Source organism: Lithobates pipiens, unplaced genomic scaffold (genome assembly GCF_037356315.1).
Source record: "Lithobates pipiens isolate NorthernLeopardFrog02 unplaced genomic scaffold, aLitPip1_a1.2 Scaffold_19, whole genome shotgun sequence".
Taxonomy (NCBI): Eukaryota; Metazoa; Chordata; class Amphibia; order Anura; family Ranidae; genus Lithobates; species Lithobates pipiens.
In genome coordinates this window covers 239,225,027-239,245,025 of record NW_027507764.1, presented here as the reverse complement: position 1 = coordinate 239,245,025, position 19,999 = coordinate 239,225,027, and the positions used below count along the sequence as shown (strand labels likewise).

The window sequence follows — 19,999 nt, the reverse complement described above, 5'->3', positions numbered from 1 at the left end:
CAAAATAAACCCTTCGGAGACTCCAAATGGATAAATCCAAAGAAATAAAGTGTCCTTATGTTGATTTCTTCATCAAAAATTGTATAGCCAGAGATTATCAAACCCATGCTATAGCAATTAATGAATGGCCCTATTTAAAAAGAATGTGTGATTAAAACTTAAACAGTAAAACATATGTAGCTGCAATCCTTAAATATGATAAAACTCCAAAGTGCAAAATAAACAAAGTGCAAATGAGCAAAAATTGTGCAAAAATTGTGAGTGCAAAATTCCACAATGTGTGCAAAATAGCAAAATTTAAATGGTGCAAAGTCCACAATCTGTGCAAAATAGCAATACAAAAAACAAAGTGCAGCAAAAAATGTGCAATAATAAATGTGCCAAGGATGAAATAAACCGTGCAAATATCAGCTGGACCAAATTTCACCTAGCACTGTGCAAACAGCAAACATTTAGTGAAAATAAAATTGCAGCAAAAAAAAAATATTCAGTGAAGTCAAAAATCATCCAAAAAGGTGCTCAGGAATACCAATAAATACAATTTCATGAAAAAAATATAAAGACGTAAGTCCAAAATTAAGTGAAAAAAAAAAAAACAGGGTCCCATATAGAGACGGCCTTGCGGTTCGCCCGGCGGTCGGTTCGCAGTGAACTTTGCTCATTCGCGATTCGCCAAACCAGCGGACTTCTGGCGCTGTTCGCAGCGGACATATTCATTTACATCGTGAAGAACTTTGACCCATGACACATCCGTGTCATGGGGTACAGGACAGCCAATTGAGACATTTCAGCACATGGACATACACCCTACCTTTTAAATAGACCTGATCTGGCGGCCATTTTACATTCTGTCTTTTGTCAGTGTAGGGAAAGGATGCTGTGTGGAGCAGGGACAGTCAGTCTAATCACTAGCTATTACTATTAGGTGCACAAACGTCCTTTTAAGGACTGGTATAGGTGTACAATATATAGGATTGTAATACACTTATAATATACTTTCTTTCAAATATAGAAAGCATATTATAGTGCACTGCTGTGCTGACCGATTCTGCAGCTGTCTTTTGTCAGTGCAGGGAGGGACAGTTTGGTGTTTGGAGCAGGGACAGTCTGCAATTCACTAGCTACTAGCTAGCTACTATTAGGTCCACAAAAGTCCTTTTAAGGACTGGTATAGGTGTACAGTATATAGGGTTGTAATACACGTATAATATACTTTCTTTCAAATATAGAAAGCATATTCTAGTGCACTGCATGCAGTGCTGCTGACCGATACTGCAGCTGTCCTTTCTCAGTGTAGGGACAGTCTGCAATTCACTAGCTACTATTAGGTGCACAAAGGTCCTTTTAAGGACTGGTATAGGTGTACTATTTGGTGTGCAGTATATAGGGGTGTAATACATGTATAAAATATTTGCACTGTGCAGCATTGTGACTGCTGAGCGGTTCTGCAGCGATACTACAAAGAGTGACAAACGCAATTAGAAAAAAGTATTAGAACTGGTGTGATAGACCAGTGGCCCTCAAAACGACAGATTGAAGCGGGGTGTTATATACCTTCTTCCACATATACTGCACTTCTCTAGAGACTTTTGTCACAAGGTCATTTAAAAAAATGACAGGCAGAGGAAGAGGCAGGCCCTTCCGCAGGGGTAGGGCAGGAGCAAAAGGCTTGGGACAAAGTGGCAAATTTCAGAAGGTGCGTTAGATTACGTCAAAGGATGCACCAGACTTGGTTGAGTGGCTCACTCAGCCTTACTCTTCTGCACCCTCCTCATCCTCTCGATCTGCACCCTCTTAACACTCTGCTGTGTGCACCCCCAAAGACACTACCACCAACACCACCACCCCCATATACCCTCCGCTTGAGTCACAGGAATTATTTTCCGATCCATCACAAGACATTGCCGCTGCGCAGCCATTCTTGGCATTGGATCAGGAAGAGGAGGTAGCAACAACCACCACTCAGCAGTCTGACAACAGTACCCAGATCAGCCCAAGGAGGTTGGTCCCCGGTGTTGCTGCCAACTTCGAGATCTCTAATTATAGCGGTGGGGAAGGTGACGTCGATGATGACATGTCTAGTGATGTCACGTGGGTGCCCACAAGAGAGGAAGAGGAGGGGAGTTCAAAGGGAGATATGGACCAGCAGATAGGGAGTAGAAGCAGGTGGAACTTACATTGCACAGGAGGGACAAACCAGACTGCTAATGTATCAGGAGCGAGGCATCAACCATGTACAGTCACATCTGGCGCTCCCAGGACGCCTGCACATGGCTCCGCAGTGTGGGCTTTTTTTAACGTGTCCGCTGCTGACAATAGTGTTGCCATCTGCAGCCTTTGCAGTCAACACATAAGTCGTGGTAAGCCCAACATTCACCCAGGGACGACCGCCTTAAGAAGGCACATGAGCTGCCATCACCTAGCCCAGTGGGAGCAACGGAACCCACAAAGCCACACTCCGGGCTCTCACCGTCCAGCCTCTTCTACTTCTCCTTCTCTCTCCTCAGAATTGTCCTCCACTCCACCTTCCATCATGCCTTCCTCACGTTTTTCTGGAAAAAGGCAGGCTTCCGTGGGCCAAACGTTCGAGCATAAAAAAAAAATGATGACGCAGGATAACCCTCTTGCCCAACGGTTGACCGCTGGCTTGTCAGAACTGTTAGCCCGCCAACTACTGCCATATAAACTGGTGAACTCGGAGGCCTTTCGAAAATTTGTGGCCATTGGAACACCACAATGGAAGGTCCCAGGAAGGAAGTATTTCTTACAGAAGGGCATCCCAGAGATATATGGCCATGTTCAGCGGCAAGTGAATGTATCTCTGGCATACAGTGTCGGTGCCAAGATACACCTGACCACAGACATGTGGTCAAGCAAACACGGGCAGGGAAGGTATATAACTTTTACTTCCCACTGGGTGAACCTTCTGATGGCCGTCAAGCATGTAACCCGTGGCACCCGTGTAGATTTGGTTACACCGCCACGGATTGCATGCAGGCCTGGCTCTTCTTCTCCTCGGGTGACTCATCCTTTTGCGCTGCTAGCGTCTCTTTCGCTGCGCCGCCCAAGATCCCCAGAACCTAATCGACATGCCAGGTGAGACGTTGCCATGCTGTGCTGCGTCTGTTGTGCCTGGAAGTCAAGAGCCACACTGGCCCTGCACTCTTTTCAGCTTTGCGTTCACAGGCAGATCAGTGGCCAACACCGCTCAATTTGACAGTTGGTAAAGTGGTGTGTGACAACGGTGGCAATCTGCTTAGCGCATTGAAACAGGTCAAAATTACACATGTGCCATGCATGGCACACATCTTGAACTTGGTCATGCAGCGATTCATTGTCAAATACCCTGGGGTCCACGGCAGGCAAGGAAAATTTCGGCCCATTTCAGAAGATCTTACATGGCCATGGCTTGCCTTGCTGACATTCAGCGGCGACACAATCTGCCGGTCAGACGTCTTATTTGCGATTGCCCCACGTGATGGAACTCAACCTTCTATATGCTTGATAGGCTGCTCCAGCAGAAACGTGCAGTTAACGACTACCTGTACGAACTCTGCGGCAGAACAGGTTCTAGGGAGCTTGGTTTTTTTTCACCGCGCCAGTGGCTGCTCATGCGCGACGCATACAGACTTCTGCGGACATCTGATGAGATCACCAAACTGGTCACAGTCATGGCGCCATCAGTGACATTGTACCTTATGCCTTCTTTATGGAGCGTGCATTGCGTCGTGTCATTGATCAAGCCATGGAGGAGCAGGAGCAGGAAGATGAGGAAGTCGCAATGCTGGATGAATTCCCAGGGGGGCTACTCTATCTGAGACAAGTCAACAACAGGAGTCTGAAGAGGAGTCAGAGGAGGATTGTGGCGGGGCGGATGAGGAGCAAGAAGAGCATGCTTTAAACCTTTCTGGGATCCCTTTTGTTGTCCGTGGATGGGGAGAGGAGAACGAGGAGGACGACATTATCCTGGATGATGAGCAGGAGCCAGGCCACCACACCGCTTTCAGTTTAGTGCAAATGGGGGCCTTCATGCTCCAGTGTTTTAACAGGCATCCCCGTATAAAAAGCATAAAGGTCAAGGACCAGTACTAGGTGGCAACGTACTTAGACCCCCGGTAAAAACACAAAATGGTGGAAATGTTACTACCATCACAGAGGGCTGTCAGAATGGAGCACTTCCAGGACTTGCTTAGAGAAATGCTGCATTCTGCTTTTGCGTGCGCTGGCAGAGGAATTCCCACTCCCAGAGAAAGAGTTGCGGGTACCAATCCAACAGCGCCTGCAAGAAGAGGGCGGTTTGAAGATGTGTTGCTCACTTCTGACATGAAATCATTCTTTCAGCCGACCCATCGACAGGCGTCATCCAGATCCAGCATCAGGGAACACCTAGACCGACAAGTGTCCGACTACATTGGGTTAACGCCCGATGTGGACGCTCTAAGAAAGGAATGAACCCCTGGACTACTGGGTGGACAGGCTTGACCTCTGGCCAGAGCTTGCACAATTTGCAATGGAACTGTTGGCTTGCCCCTCATCCAGTGTCCTGTCCGAAAGGACGTTCAGAGCAGCAGGGGGGATCGTGACCAATAAGCGTACTCGCCTAGCTCACGACAGTGTTGACTACCTCACATTTATAAAAATGTATGAGGCATGGATCTCGGAGGAATTCAACACATGTGACCAGTAGACCATGAATATGCATAATACTATAAACGATTTATATAATCTAGCACACGGACCTTATTTCTACCTTTGGCTCACTTGTACAAAAAAAAGCACAACGTACTATATGCCTGTACCCTCCTGTTTGAAGAGGTTGAGCGGTGTCATATTTTTGGGCTCTGCACCAAGTTGCTGGCATCAGTGCTCTCTATCACGGTGCTGGTGTCATTGCTCTGTATTACGTTGCTGGTGTCAGTGCTCTCTCTCTATCTCGGTGCTGGTGTGGTGTCAGTGCTCTCCATCACGGTGCTGGTGTGGTGTCAGTGCTCTCCATCATGGTGCTGGTGTGGTGTCAGTGCTCTCTATTACGGTGCTGGAGTCAGTGCTCTGTATCTCGGTGCTGGTGTCAGTGCTCTGTATCTCAGTGCCGGTGTGGTGTCAGTGCTCTCTCAGTGCTGGTGTGGCGTCAGTGCTCTCTCAGTGCTGGTGTGGCGTCAGTGCTCTCTATTTCTGTGCTGGTGTGGTGTCAGTGCTCTCTATCTCGGTGCTGGTGTGGTGTCGCTGCTCTCTATTTTGGTGCTGGTGTCGGTGCTCTCTATCTCGGTGCTGGTGCTCTCTATCTCAGTGCTGGTGTCAGTGCTCTATCTCGGTGCGGGTGTCAGTGCTCTCTATCACGGTGCGGGTGTCAGTGCTCTCTATCACGGTGCGGGTGTCAGTGCTCTCTATCACGGTGCGGGTGTCAGTGCCCTCTATCACGGTGCGGGTGTCAGTGCTCTCTATCACGGCTCTCTATCACGGTGCTGGTGTCGGGGCTCTCTATCACGGTGCTGGTGTCGGGGCTCTCTATCACGGTGCTGGTGTCAGTGCTCCCTATTCTCGGTGCTGGTGTCTGTGCTCCCTATTCTCGGTGCTGGTGTCAGTGCTCCCTATTCTCGGTGCTGGTGTCAGTGCTCCCTATTCTCGGTGCTGGTGGCAGTGCTCCCTATTCTCGGTGCTGGTGGCAGTAATCCCTATTCTCGGTGCTGGTGGCAGTGCTCCCTATTCTCGGTGCTGGTGGCAGTGCTCCCTATTCTCGGTGCTGGTGGCAGTGCTCCCTATTCTCGGTGCTGGTGTCAGTGCTCCCTATTCTCGGTGCTGGTGTCAGTGCTCCCTATCTCGGTGCTGGTTTCAGTGCTCCCTATCTCGGTGCTGGTTTCAGTGCTCCCTATTCTCGGTGCTGGTGTCAGTGCTCAGTCTCTATTGTGGTGCTGGTTTCAGACAGTGAGGGAGATAGCAGCGGAGAAGCCAATTAGCAGGCAGTGCCAGCGCCATGGCTGAGGATCAGCACTGGACTGGCACCTCCGGACCACAACAGTGGAGCCCTACATAGGTGGGGGTAAGGGCCGGGCAGAGGGAGGGGCTCAAGCACAGGTTGGCACACGGACACTGGCACAAGACTGCGCTGCTCTGACTGTGGCACTGATCATCTCCTGCACCCCCTTCATAGCCTGGCCTGACCTTGCCTCTCCTCCATGGCCTTTATGCGCTCCTGAATTGTTAAAATTTCCCAGATAAAAAAAGAATGCTTGTCGTCGATCCCAGATTCACTTAATACTTCTGGTATGTCAGTGTCCATGTTGTGGGACTATGTGTACACAGCTAGTATTGTGTGGCTGAAAATATGACCTGGAGGTTTCGCCTGCCATTAAAGTGAATGGGGTCCGCCGCGAACCGCAAGGAACATTTGGGCACGTTCGCGGATCGCGAAACGTCCCATCGGAAGTTCGTCCATCACTAGTCCCATACACGGTGCAATGCAATCCAATTCTGACAATCTCTCTTTAATATGCAATATAGTTCATCAGCTACTCAAGTGACCCCGACCAAGCACTCTCCAGTGTATAAAATGAATAGTGTTACCCTCAGCCTCTCACCTCTATGTGGAAAAAGAACAGCCTTACAGATCAAAACACTGGCCGATCCATTCCCAGGCTCCCCCTGATAACACATCTCCTGTGGGGTTCTATCCTCCGTCAGGACTGTCCAGGGAATTCCAGACATTCAGCCAAGCAGTTAAAAAAGGAGAGGGAGGACTCCATAGTGTAGTAATTAAAATCTGACAGTTTAATAAATGGTCAAACACTTACAATTAAGACGATGCAAACAGCATGAAGTGGAAAATGTTACCAATCCTGGCCGTGATCGGAAACGAACGTCACCCGACTCTCTTCCCTCACGTGTTGCGTCACTGTTCACGTGACTTTTTCAAAAGGTAACTGAGTATGGGACCCTGTTTTTTTCACTTAATTTTGGACTGATGTTTTTATATTTTTTTCATTGGTCTTCCTGAGCACCTTTTTGGATGATTTTGGTCTTCACTGAATATTTTTTTGTTGCTGCAATTTTATTTTCACTAAATGTTTGCTGTTTGCACAGTGCTAGGTGAAATTTGGTCCAGCTGATATTTGCATGGTTCATTTCATCCTTGGCACATTTATTATTGCACATTTATTGCTGCACTTTGTTTTTTGTATTGCTATTTTGCACAGATTGTGGACTTTGCACCATTTCAATTTTGCTATTTTGCACACATTGTGGAATTTTGCACTCACAACTTTTTGCTCATTTGCACAGATTGTTTATTTTGCACTTTGGAGTTTTATCGTATTTAACCACTTGCCGCCCGCCCTATAGACAATTGACGGCCCAAAGTGGTTTCATAATCCCGATCTGACGTCATATGACGTGATCAGGATTTTGAGCCGCTGCGTGCCCCCGGGGGCGCGCATCGCGGCGATCGTTATTGCGGGGTGTCAGTCTGACACCCTGCAACTATGATCTCGGTAAAGAGTCTTCGACGAAGACTCTTTACCACGTGATCAGCCGTGTCCAATCACGGTTGATCACAGTGTAAATAGGAAAAGCCGGTGATCGACTTTTCCTCACTCGCGTCTGTCAGACGCGAGTAGAGGAGAGCCGATTGGCTGCTCCTCTGACAGGGGGGGTCTGTGCTGATCGAATATCAGCGCAGCCCCCCCGAGGATGCCCACACTGGACCACCAGGGACACCACCAGGGATGCCCAGGACAAGGTAATCCTCCCTAGACCACCAGGGATGCCAGTCAGTGCCACAATAGATGCCAATCAGTGCCCATAATGGATGCCAATCAGTGCCCACAATGGGCATCACTGATTGGCATGCATTGTTTGGCACTGATTGGCATCCATTAGTACAGTACAACATAATACAATGCCGCCTATCAGTGCCCACCTGTGCCGCCTATCAGTGCCCACCTGTGCCACCTATCAGTGCCCATTCATGCCCATCTGTGCCACCCATCCATGCCCATCTGTGCCACCCATCCATGCCAATCCGTGCCATCTATCAGTGCCAATTTGTGCCACCTATCAGTGCCCATCCGTGTCGAATTTGGGTACAGTGTAGCATGACCACGCAATTGTCATTCAAAGTGCGACAGCGCTGAAAGCTCAAAATTGGTCTGGGCAGGAAGGTGTTTAAGTGCCCGGTATTGAAGTGGTTAAGGATTGTAGCTACAAATGTTTTACTGTTTAAGTTTTAATCACACATTCGTTTTAAATACAGCCATTCATTAATTGCAAACAAGCAGGACAAAACTCTGGATAGCCGCACACTGTAAAAAGACTTGAAATCCCATCTTTAATTGAAACAACGTGGGTCACATCAAAACAAAATAAAAAAATCCACAGCAAAACAATAACAGGGTACAGGAAAATGTTGACGCGTTTCGCACCGTAATCAGTGCTTACTCATAGCTAAGAGTAAGCACTGATTACGGTGTGAAACGCGTCAACATTTTCCTGTACCGTTATTCTTTTGCTGTGGATTTTTTTTTTCTTGATGTGACCCACGTTGTTTCAATTAAAGATGGGATTTCAAGTCTTTTTCCAGTGTGTAGCTATCCAGAGTTTTGTCCTGCTTGTTTGCTCATGGTGTGTGTAATGGTCAGGACTGGGGCACATCAATAGGAGACAGAGCTTCAGTCCTCGAGGATTACTTTGGAGCGGTGGTTCATCCTTTCTATCATTCATTAATTGCCATAGCATTGGTTTGATGATCTCTGGCTATCCAATTTTTGATGAAGAAATCAACATAAGGACACTTTATTTCTTTGGATCTATCGGTTTGGAATCTCCGAAGGATTTATTTTGGTCTATTAGTTTTAACGGTTGCAATGCCATTTTGAGTAAACGCTACATTACCATTTTTATAGTTATATAGTTGGCTGCTACATCACTAGGTTCCTTTGTTATTTACATTTTGACCTTGTGGCTTGCGCATTAATTTCACGTTTTGCATAATGAGCTACTATGCACCGCATAGTAGCTCATTATGAAATACTTACCTTAGAACAAGGCGCCGGCATCTCACTCGGTCCACGCCGAGGGAACATGTCAGCTCCCTCTTCCAGGTATCGCGGCTCCGGAGCTGTGAGTGGCCGGGGCCACGATGTTGTCACTCCCCGGCATGCGTGCAGGAGTTTTCTTTCCGGCAGGGTCTGGCATCTGCCAGACTTGCAGCCGAGAATCCCCGGAGCGCATGCTCCGCTGAAGTCAGCGGCTCATTGCGAGAGTATCTCCTAAACTGTACAGGTTTAGGAGATGTTCTTTTTACTTACAGGTAAGCCTTATTATAGGCTTACCTGTGGGTAAAAGTTAAAATATGACTATACAACCGCTTTAAGTGTTGTGTGGGCCTTCTTCAGAACGGTTGTCATGGATCAGGTTCCATAGCAATTAATCATGACCCTGGACCTGTAGATCACCTTGTGGCTAACTCCATGTGTATGTATGGGGTAGTATGGGGGTCATTGTATAGCTACGTAAGTTTTGGCAAGGTACCGCTCATCCAGATATGCGCCTTCTATGCTGGCATTAGAAGACAATGATGTGGTGACTTAAGAGTCTGAAGCTTAAAGAATAAAAAAAAATAATAATAAACTTGTTAAGCATAGGGTGATTTTCTCAGTGAAGGAGAAGAGGACTATCACCAGACACTAGCACAAAAACAGAGGACTTGCCGAAAGGGGGAAGAGTTAAAGAGGAGGTGCAAAGGGGGCATTTTCTCTAATGTTTTGCCAGTGTCTAATCACCCGAACGTACGTTCCTATAACCTATAGTGTATGAATATTTTGCCTGTGTCCTGTACTGCACGATTAAGAGATTACATTATCACATACAGTACATAGTTTTATTTACCTTTACTGGGCAGTGCATATTTCCAATGATTGCTATTTTCTACATTCCTAAAATATAAAATGCCTGTACCATGAGACAAATAAGGTTTTATTTATTTAAATTTATGTTAATTGACTTTAAAGTGTTTGCAAACCCTCATGTAAACTCAGAGATGTGAGTATCATCAAGTGATGCACAAGTGAAACAAATCCTCATACACTGTTGTACCTGTTTCTCTTCTGCCATCTCTTCTGTAGATCATTCTTAAACACACAGATCAATTCAATTTATTAAGTAAGCTCTAGCAGCAGGGCAGGTATATAAGGTCTCAAAGTGCCAGTCTCAGTGAAAAGAACTCTGAGCCCTTGGATGGATGGATGGATGGATGGATGGATGGGACCTCACCCCCCCAGTACACAGAGAACATGAAGACCTGTGGATATCAGTCACAGCAGGGCAGGCGAGGTATTTCTCTGTGTCAGGGAAAGCTGCAAGAAGTGGCTCGTGCGGATAACACAAGAACAAGATAGCAGAGAGAAATCAACCAGTGCTTTGGATTGAGGCAAGTACACAGTATAGAAGAAAAGGATGTACTTTGTTCATATTTAATGTCTGACGTTTACAACCACTTTAAAGTAGCTTTGGGGTTATTTATACACCACATTAAAGAAAATGTATTTGGTTCTAAAAGCGGAGTTCAACCCAAAAGTGGAACTCCTGCTCATTTGTTTTCTGCGGTGCCACAATTAGCACATTTCGGGGGGGGGGGGGAATATTGAGGTCACCGCTCGGCTCCCTCCTCCTCCCTTGTTGCTGGGCCAGTAGGAGAGGAGCAGAGCCTCGCACATGCACAGTAGGGCAGGAAGCCGTAAGGCTACACTGCCGGGTTCTCCTACTTGCAATGGTGACGGCATGCACCCGACAGCTTATGGAAACATCAGCTGTGGTGCTGACATCGCTGGACTCCAGAACAGGTAAGTGTCCTATTATTAAAAAGCCAGCAGCTGCAGTATGTGTAGTTGTTAGCTTTTAATTTTTGCAGTGGTGGGTGGACCTCTGATTTAAATAGTGAATTGACCCAAGTATATTATAAACTACTGGGGCCCCTAGTCTGCATTGGCCAGTTATAGCACAAGGTTAACCTAACCTATAAACGGTGCACTGTGACACATTCCTTCCTGGACTTCCACTTTCCACTAAAAGGAAGATGAAGAGAAGCAATAAAGCAGAGCTAAGCAACTGTAATATGCAAAGTGCAATAACTTATATGGAAAATTGACTGGTTGCTATGAGTTTCTGTCCTTGCCACAATTTGTGCGATTTACAGAATAGGGGTGAAAATACAAAAACACAAGTTTGATCTGCAGAACATAATGGAACATTTTCTGACTGGTCTGTTTCAGTGCCTGAAACAGGCACTGCTCAATAACCAATATTAAATATATATTAAAGTTATACTTTTCCATTAGTGCTTGTGTAGGCAATTAGTAATTTACATTCCAGCATTGTCTGCTAGACTCATTATGTTTCCTGGATCCCAGGTTCACACTGACTGTGGGAATGAAATGGTGCGAGTTCAGCTGAACTCGCACCATTTCATTCGCACATGTCAGTCCCGACTTTGTGAGGCGATTTCAGAGACATCTGTGCAGGTCACAAATGCAGCATTGCACCGATTTGGATGGTGCCATTGCCGGCAATTGCCACCGATTTGGTATCCAATTTGACATGTTAAATTGCATACCAAATCGCATCAATGTGAAGAAGGTCACATAGCTGCAAAGATGTAGTCTGGTAGCTTACTGGATGTTCGCCTGTATCCTGTTGACCAGCAGTGTTTAGTGCAACTGGCACACTATCTACATGTCTAGACACAACATTCCTTAAAGCGGGAGTCCACCGGGACTCCGCGTTTTTTTTTTTTTTTAAAAGCCAGCAGCTACAAATACTGCAGCTGCTGACTTTTAAAATAGTGACACTTACCTGTCCAGCGCGCCCGCGATGCCGGCAACCGAAGCCGATCTCTAGGTCGCCTGTCGGGTCCTGCCGCCGCCATCTTGAGTATGGGAATCAGGAAATGGAGCCTTTCGGCTTCATTTCCCGGTTCCCTACTGCGCATGCGCGAATCGCGCTGCGCAATAAGGACGCTCCCCGCTGCCTCTGGGATCTGTGTGTTTCCCAGCAGGCAGCGGGGCACTTGCGTAAAGGGGCGTAAGTTACGCCCCTTTCCGCAGAGAGCTATCCCGGAAGTGGGTGCAGTTACCTGGATTATCCAGGTAACTGCACCCCCCTCCCCCCCGAAAGGTGCCGATTGTGGCACCGGAGGGGGGGAGGGTTCCGATGAGCGGAAGGTCCACTTTAGGGTGGACCTCCGCTTTAATGTCACAATCAATGCCTAATCTCACACAAAATGCCAAGTCCTCAATGTATGAGAAATGGCACAATATAAAATCTGCAAAACAAGGCTTTATTTGGTAAGGTAGTCTGCAGTAACTCCTTGCAAATTTCTAAATGTGTTTGGTAATAGATTATTGCACATACTTTCATATTACATACTGTTGGCAGTCCCTTCACCTTCTAAAATGTCAAACATAGCAATCTTGTCTTTAGAGAGGAGTTCGGTCTAATATTCTTTACAGATATTTTGGAATATAAGCACACGAAAATTCCATTCTTAATTTATCTTTACAGATTAGGTCAGGAGATTGAGTGTGAAAAATGAATGCGATTTCCTTAGCAAACCCATATTAAATATTTAATATAATGATAAAAAAAAAGTACAAACCATTTCTACAACTTCAACCTCAGCATCAAGGCGTAGATGATATAAGAACATCTGAAGATCTTTTTTCATCTGAATACTATTATCATCCATATGGGCAACAGTAAATATCCGCATTCTACATTTTCTCCAAACCTAAATTTGGTTAAAAATGTTTAAATATTAGATAACCCTTTATGTACTATATTGAGGAGAGCAAACAATGCAGACAGACAATTGCATATACATTTAATGACTGAATTCCCCTGAGCTTTTTGCTTTTTTAGCGTTGGCAGTTCCAGCACTGAACCCACATAAAGCTGCCGAAGGTGAGTTTTTTTCTTTTTAATGGTACAGAGAAATGCAATCCCATTGCTAGACCTCAAAGCAAAGGCAAACATTTGATGATGAATTTGAGATTGTATTACAATTGTATAAAACTATGATGCAGCGCTCAACGTTATAGTCCAAAAAAATGTAAGTGGAAGCAAAAAAGGATTTATTGCACAAGTGGAAAAGTCAAGTCAAGTTAACAACAAAAGCCATCAAAGCTCAGTGATAAAACATAAGTTAGTGAAAAATTCTCCAAAAAGCATTGATAAAAAGCCAACAATACCACACTGGTGACTCCTGGGTAAGAAGGGGTTAATACCATCTGGAGGGCTTGTGGTAGAGCATTGGGGGGGCACCAAGAATCATGCTGAATGATGGAAAGCCTGGAGAGGTGGAGACCGGTGACTGCTGGCTAATGGCGAATTGCTATGCCCAGCGATGGTGATGCCAAGGGGTGACACTGCACCAGTCACTGCAATAGCAATAGAAGCATATGGGCCAGGAGAAAGCCGATGGAAAAGAGTGATCAGCCGGGAGGAGCTCTCAAGACCAGGGAAGCCCAGCGCAGTCAAAAGAGTTAGGCGCATCTGGATGACGCCAGCACTGGGTGCAGGGGCAGAAGAGGAACGCATTGGAATATCGTGTATCACAAACTATGGCGTTGCTATGACTACATGTTTCACACTCCTGCACTTTGTCAAAGTCATGGAAAAACGGCAACAGCACCTATTTGAGCATAGAATGGGAATGGAGAGTGGGCATGAATATTTATCCTGGGGATGGTTTTTAACCCCTCCTGACCATACAAACTATTATGGGCTTTATTACTATGAAATGCTCTATTAAGCATAAATGATTACCGTATATACTCGAGTATAAGCCGAGATTTTCAGCCTCTTTTTTGAGGCTGAAAGTGCCCCCCTCGGCTTATACTCGAGTCATCGCTGTCTGCCCGCTCGATCAGCGTGTCGAGCAGACAGACAGCGGCCATTCTATTCAAAAGCCGCGCCTCCGGCTCCGCCTTCGCCTGTGATAGGCGGAACACTGAATTTCCCAGCAGCCTGTGTTCCGCCTATCACGGACATCGTATCATCCTCGTACTACGGACGAGGATGATACGAAGGCAGTGATAGGCGGAACACAGGCTGCTGGGAAATTCAGTGTTCCGCCTATCACAGGCGAAGGAGGAGGCGCGGCTTTTGAATTTTACAATGGCCGCCGAAGAGGGCACGGGACGGAGGCAAGGCAAGGCAAGGCAAGGCACGGCACGGCACGGGACGGGACGGGACGGAGGCAAGGCAAGGCACGACACGACGGCAAGGCACGGCACGGGACGGAACGGAGGCAAGGAGGCAAGGCACGGGACGGAGGCTCGGGACAAAGGTAGGCTGGACACACACACACACACACACACACACACACACACACACACACACACACATACACACACACACACAGGGATGGGTGGATGGATGGAGACACACACAGGGATGGGTGGATGGATGGAGACACACACACACAGGGATGGATGGATGGATGGATGGAGACACACACACACAGGGATGGATGGACACACACACACACAGGGATGGATGGACGGACACACAGGGATGGACGGACACACAGGGATGGACGGACACACAGGGATGGACGGACACACACACAGGGATGGACAGGCATGTCTCACCCTCGGCTTATACACGAGTCAATAAGTTTGCCAGTTTTTTTGGGGGTAAATTGGGGGCCTCGGCTTATATTCGGGTCGGCCTATACTCGAGTATATACGGTAAATAAAATTATGTTATTAGAAAAACACAAGCTTTGTGTACCTTGGGAAGATGATAAAAATAAGTAAGGGAGTAAAACCCTCTCCCCCTTCTGTTGCGCACCCCATCCCTCCAGGCTGCATCCACCAGGGTTGTGAGGTCTAATTGGTATTGGGCAAGAGGGTCAGATGAAAGTTTATACTAAGTATCAGTAAACAACCAATAAGCCTCTTGGAGGTAGTCTGTTCTGTTTTGGACTACCAGACCACTCACTTTATCAGCCTGTTTGATAAGGACATCTTTGTTAGATGTCATAATAGTAGCGCCCATAATAGTTTGTATAGTCAGGAGGGGTTAACAACCATCCCCAGGCTCAATATTCCCTCCCACTCTCCACTCCCATTCTGGGCTCAAATAGGTGCTGTTGCCATTTTTCCGTGACTTTGACAAAGCGCAGGAGTGCGAAAGATGTAGTAATGGCAACGCCATAGCTTGTGATCCACAGGGTTCCTCTTCCACCTCCGGCCCGGTGCTGATGCCATCCAGACGAGCCACTTGGTTTCCCCGGTCTCGAGAGCTCCATCCGTCTATATGCTTCTATTGCTATTGCAGTGACTGGTGCAGTGTCTCCCCACACTATGGAAACACTGTCACTGGGCACAGCATTGCCATAAGCCAGCAGTCAATGGGCTCCACCTTTCCAGACCAGGCTTTCCATTGTTCAGCATGGTTATTGGGCCTCCCCTCCCCCCATGCTCTACCAACGAGCCCTCCAGATGGAATTAACCCCTTCTTACCCAAAAGTCACCAGTGGTATTATTGGCTTTTTATCAATGTTTTTGGAGATTTTTTCACTGTTGTGAACTGTTGTGCTTTATCACTGAGCTTTGATATCATTTGTTGTAAATAAATATTTTTTTCACCCTTTTTTTGCTTCCACATACATTTTTCTGGACTATAACCCATTGAGAGCTGCATCATAGTTTTAGCTCCTATGTTACTTTGTACCAGTGTTTTGGCAGCTGCACTGGGTCTGGTCCAACAACATTTGTGGCTTGTCACAGCTTCATACAGGACCCACAGCTCCCAGCAGCGCTGAAGAACCTTGTTGTATTATAATTGTCTGTCCAAATAATAAATCAGTGTTTTCTTCCATCAATCAGCAAGGTTAAAGTACTAAAGCCTCAAATTCATTATCATCCTTGGGCCCATCCTTGTGGGAATGTGCTGTATGTGAAGTTACAATTACTTGCCTGCGCCCCAATCAGAATTTCAAGGAAACAAACACCTCAGAAGCTGTGCTTGTATACATGGCTAATTATAAGCATTTTGTAAAGGATAAGTTCACCTTTGGGAACATGTTACATGTTCCACCCGACATGCAGCATGCCCCCCCGGCAGCAATACAGGGAGAAGATTTTCTGCATGTGCATGCTGGTGCAGGCAGTCTCCTAATGTAGGTTTTGAGTCTCTCTCTTTTGGGAGCACACAGAGGGTGTCTTCATCTCCCCAAAGAAAATGGAGCTACACAAGGAGGAAACCTGCAGCAGCAGTATTCCACTGGATCAGTTGAGAAGAATATGCTTTTAAAGAAAAACAAGCAGTAGTATAATAGGCAAGTGTCCAAACCAACTGCTGTAATTGCACCTAGGGTTTAATAACACTTTAAGACAGTAAAAATAAAATAGAGGTATCTCTGCGCCAACCAATTCGATGGGTAAGGGAGGGTATTGCTGCATGCACTGGAAAGGGTTATTCAAACCCAAAATAAATGAGAATATTTGAACACAAGAGTGTAAAAGACTCATAAATGTGATATAAAAATTCAGATCACAATCTATCTATATAAGTGGACTCTTTCCGGTGCAAAAGTGCTTAAATAAATTGTGTGTGAAATCAATAAATATGACAATAAATAGTGATGGACGAACTTCCGACGGAACGTTTCGCGAAAGCGATCCGCAAACATACCCAAATGTTTGTGAACCGAGCACTGACACCAGCACCGTGATAGAAAGCACTGACACCAGCACCGTGATAGAGAGCACTGACGCCAGCACCGAGATAGAGAGCACTGACGCCAGCACCGAGATAGAGAGCACTGACACCAGCACCGAGATAGAGAGCACTGACACCAGCACCGAGATAGAGAGCACTGACACCAGCACCGAGATAGAGAGCACTGACACCAGCACCGAGATAGAGAGCACTGACACCAGCACCGAGATAGAGAGCACTGACACCAGCACCGAGATAGAGAGCACTGACACCAGCACCGAGATAGAGAGCACTGACACCAGCACCGAGATAGAGAGCACCGACACCACACCAGCACCGAGATAGAGAGCACTAACACCAGCACCTTCTGTAATTTGCCATTTTGGCTCAAGCCTGTTGTTCCTGCCCTACCCCTACCACCCCTGTGGAAGGTCCTGCCTCTTCCTCTGCCTGTCATTTTTTAAATGACCCTGTGACAAAAGTCTCTAGAGAAATGCAGTATATGTGGAAGAAGGTATATAACACCCCACTTCAATTTGTCGTTTTGGGGGGCCACTGGTCTATCACACCAGTAGTTATAATACTTTTTTCTAATTGCGATTGTCACTCTTTATAGTATCGCTGCAGAACTGCTCAGCAGTCACAATGCTGCACAGTGGAAACGCACTATACTATGCTTTCTATATTTGAAAGCATTTTATACGTATATTACACCCCTATATACTGCACACCAAATAGTACACCTATACCCGTCCTTAAAAGGACCTTTGTGGACCTAATAGTAGCTAGCTAGTAGCTAGTGAATTGCAGACTGTCCCTGCTCCAAACAGCAAACTGTCCCTACACTGAGAAACGACGGCTGCAGAATCGGTCAGCAGCCCTGCATGCAGTGCACTATAATATACTTTCTATATTTGAAAGAAAGTATATTATACGTGTATTACAACCCTATATAATGTACACCTATACCAGTCCTTAGAGGACCTAATAGTAGCTAGCTAGTAGCTAGTGAATTGCAGACTGTCCCTGCTCCAAACAGCAAACTGTCCCTACACTGAGAAACGACAGCTGCAGAATCGGTCAGCAGCCCTGCATGCAGTGCACTATAATATGCTTTCTATATTTGAAAGAAAGTATATTATACGTGTATTAAAACCCTATATACTGTACACCTAATACAGTCCTTAAAAGGACCTTTGTGGACCTAATCGTAGCTAGCTAGTAGCTAGTGAATTACAGACTGTCCCTGCTTCAAACACCAAACTGTCCCTACACTGAGAAACGACAGCTGCAGAATCGGTCAGCAGCACTGCAGTGCACTATATTATGCTTTCTATATTTGAAAAAAAGTATATTATAAGTGTATTACAACCCTATATACTGTACACCTATACCAGTCCCTAAAAGGACCTTTGTGGACCTAATAGTAATAGCTAGTGATTACTGACTGTCCCTGCTCCACACAGCGTCCTTTCCCTACACTGACAAAAGATAGAAAGTAAAATGGCCACCAGATCAGGTCTATTTATAAGGTAGGGGGTATTACCATGTGCTGAAATGTCTCAATTGGCTGTCCTGTACCCCATGATGGATGTGTCATGGGTCAAAGTTCTTCACAATGTAAACGAATATGTCCGCCTCGAACAGCACCAGAAGTCCGCCGGTTTGGCGAATCGCAAACGAGCAAAGTTCGCCGCAAACCGACCGCCGGGCGAACCGCAAGGCCATCCCTAACAATAAATATAAACGGAGAACTGACACTTGCACTTTATATGTATTTTCCTTTGGATTATCACAACGTTGCACTCTATATGGCATTAGCCTATATGGACAATTTTTTTGAGCTTGAAATGAAAAGCGTCCTGGTTTTTATTTTATTTTGATCATACAGTTCTCCGTTTATATTTATTGATTTCGCACACAATTTATTTAAGCACTTTTGCACCGGAAAGAGTCCACTTATATAGATAGATTGTGATCTGAATTTTTATATCACATTTATGTGTTTTCTACACTCTTGTGTTCATCTGATATGAATTAGCCTCAATTTTGACACACCAATCCCTGTTTCCCCCACCTCTTTTTCACCCCTCTCTCCCCCCCCTCTTTTCTCCTCTAGTGCAGCACTTTAAGACAGTGGCTCTCAACGCCTGTCCTCAGAACCCACTAACAGGCCAGGTTTGCAAGATAGCAAATACATCACAGGTGATATCATTTGCTGCTCACTGATTGCAGTATTATAGTCTGCACCTTCCCAAGGTAATACTTAAAATCTGGCCTGTCAGTGGGTCCTGTGGTATTCTATGCATTAAGGTGAAAAACATTTTTTAACACAGCAGTGCCCAAGCCCCCCTTAGACTTACCTGAACCCCGAAATTTGCGCGACAGGAATGAGCACACTAACTCCAGTCGGTGTCTCATGTCCTGATTGGATAGATTGATAGCAGCGCAGCCACTGGCTCCCGCTGCTGTCAACCAAATCCAATGATGCAGGCGCCGGGGCGGGGCTAAGTCATATATTCAGCGGCTATGGATGCCGAATGATGAACTCGGGAGCACGTCCGCAAGGTAACCCCCTCGGGAGAGGGCTTCTTCTAGGTGTTTATCTGATTGCGACTCCATTGTCACAATCTTGCCCGAGACTGGACCAGCTCTGTAACGTCAGCAGACTTCTGCCCGCTGCCTGCTGTAAACAGGTCACAGGAGTGCTGAATGAACTGCATTTCTGTGATCCATAGGAGGAGTATAGCCAAACGAGCTTTGGCATTACTTCTGCTTTAAGTTCTCTAGGGTGCAGTAACCAGAAGGGCCCATGCCTACTGCAAGGTCAAAATCAAGTTGCAGATTTTTGCTTGTGTTGATTGTGGCTACATTTTGTTCATTCTTGTTCTTTGAAAAAAAAAAAAGAAGAAGCAAAATCATGTAACACTGTACAGGTGTAATCAGTGCTCACACTTGTATACAGTAATGTCTTACACATATTTTAAACAGTCGCATGATTTTAGCACTACAAAAGAACTAAAAATGACTAAGCATGGCGGAACTTGGAAGGCACAACAGTTAAAAATATGAAGTTTATTGTACATTCACAAAATTCAGGATTTAAAAATTATGGATTTTGTGAATGTTAAATAAACTTTATATTTTAAAATGTTAATTTGTGTTGTGCCTTCAAAGTCCTGCCATGATAGTCATTGCTAGTTTTTTTGAAGGGCAAATAGGGGTGTGGCACTTATAGGCCAATTTAAAATTTTAGCACTACAAATTTCAATGTCAATATCAC

The 19,999-nt window shown here is 45.9% G+C and overlaps 1 protein-coding gene across 2 annotated transcripts in view; it reads right to left on the bottom strand.

Annotated features, from left to right (window-relative positions):
• The window catches only part of SLC12A7 (solute carrier family 12 member 7), a 684,227-nt gene that overhangs the window by 144,407 nt on the left and 519,821 nt on the right, over positions 1-19,999 (bottom strand). For both annotated transcript variants that reach the window (XM_077491822.1, XM_077491823.1), the window contains exon 20: positions 12,644-12,775. In XM_077491822.1, the coding sequence (XP_077347948.1) occupies positions 12,644-12,775 (132 nt within the window). The remainder of the gene's footprint in view (positions 1-12,643; positions 12,776-19,999) is intronic.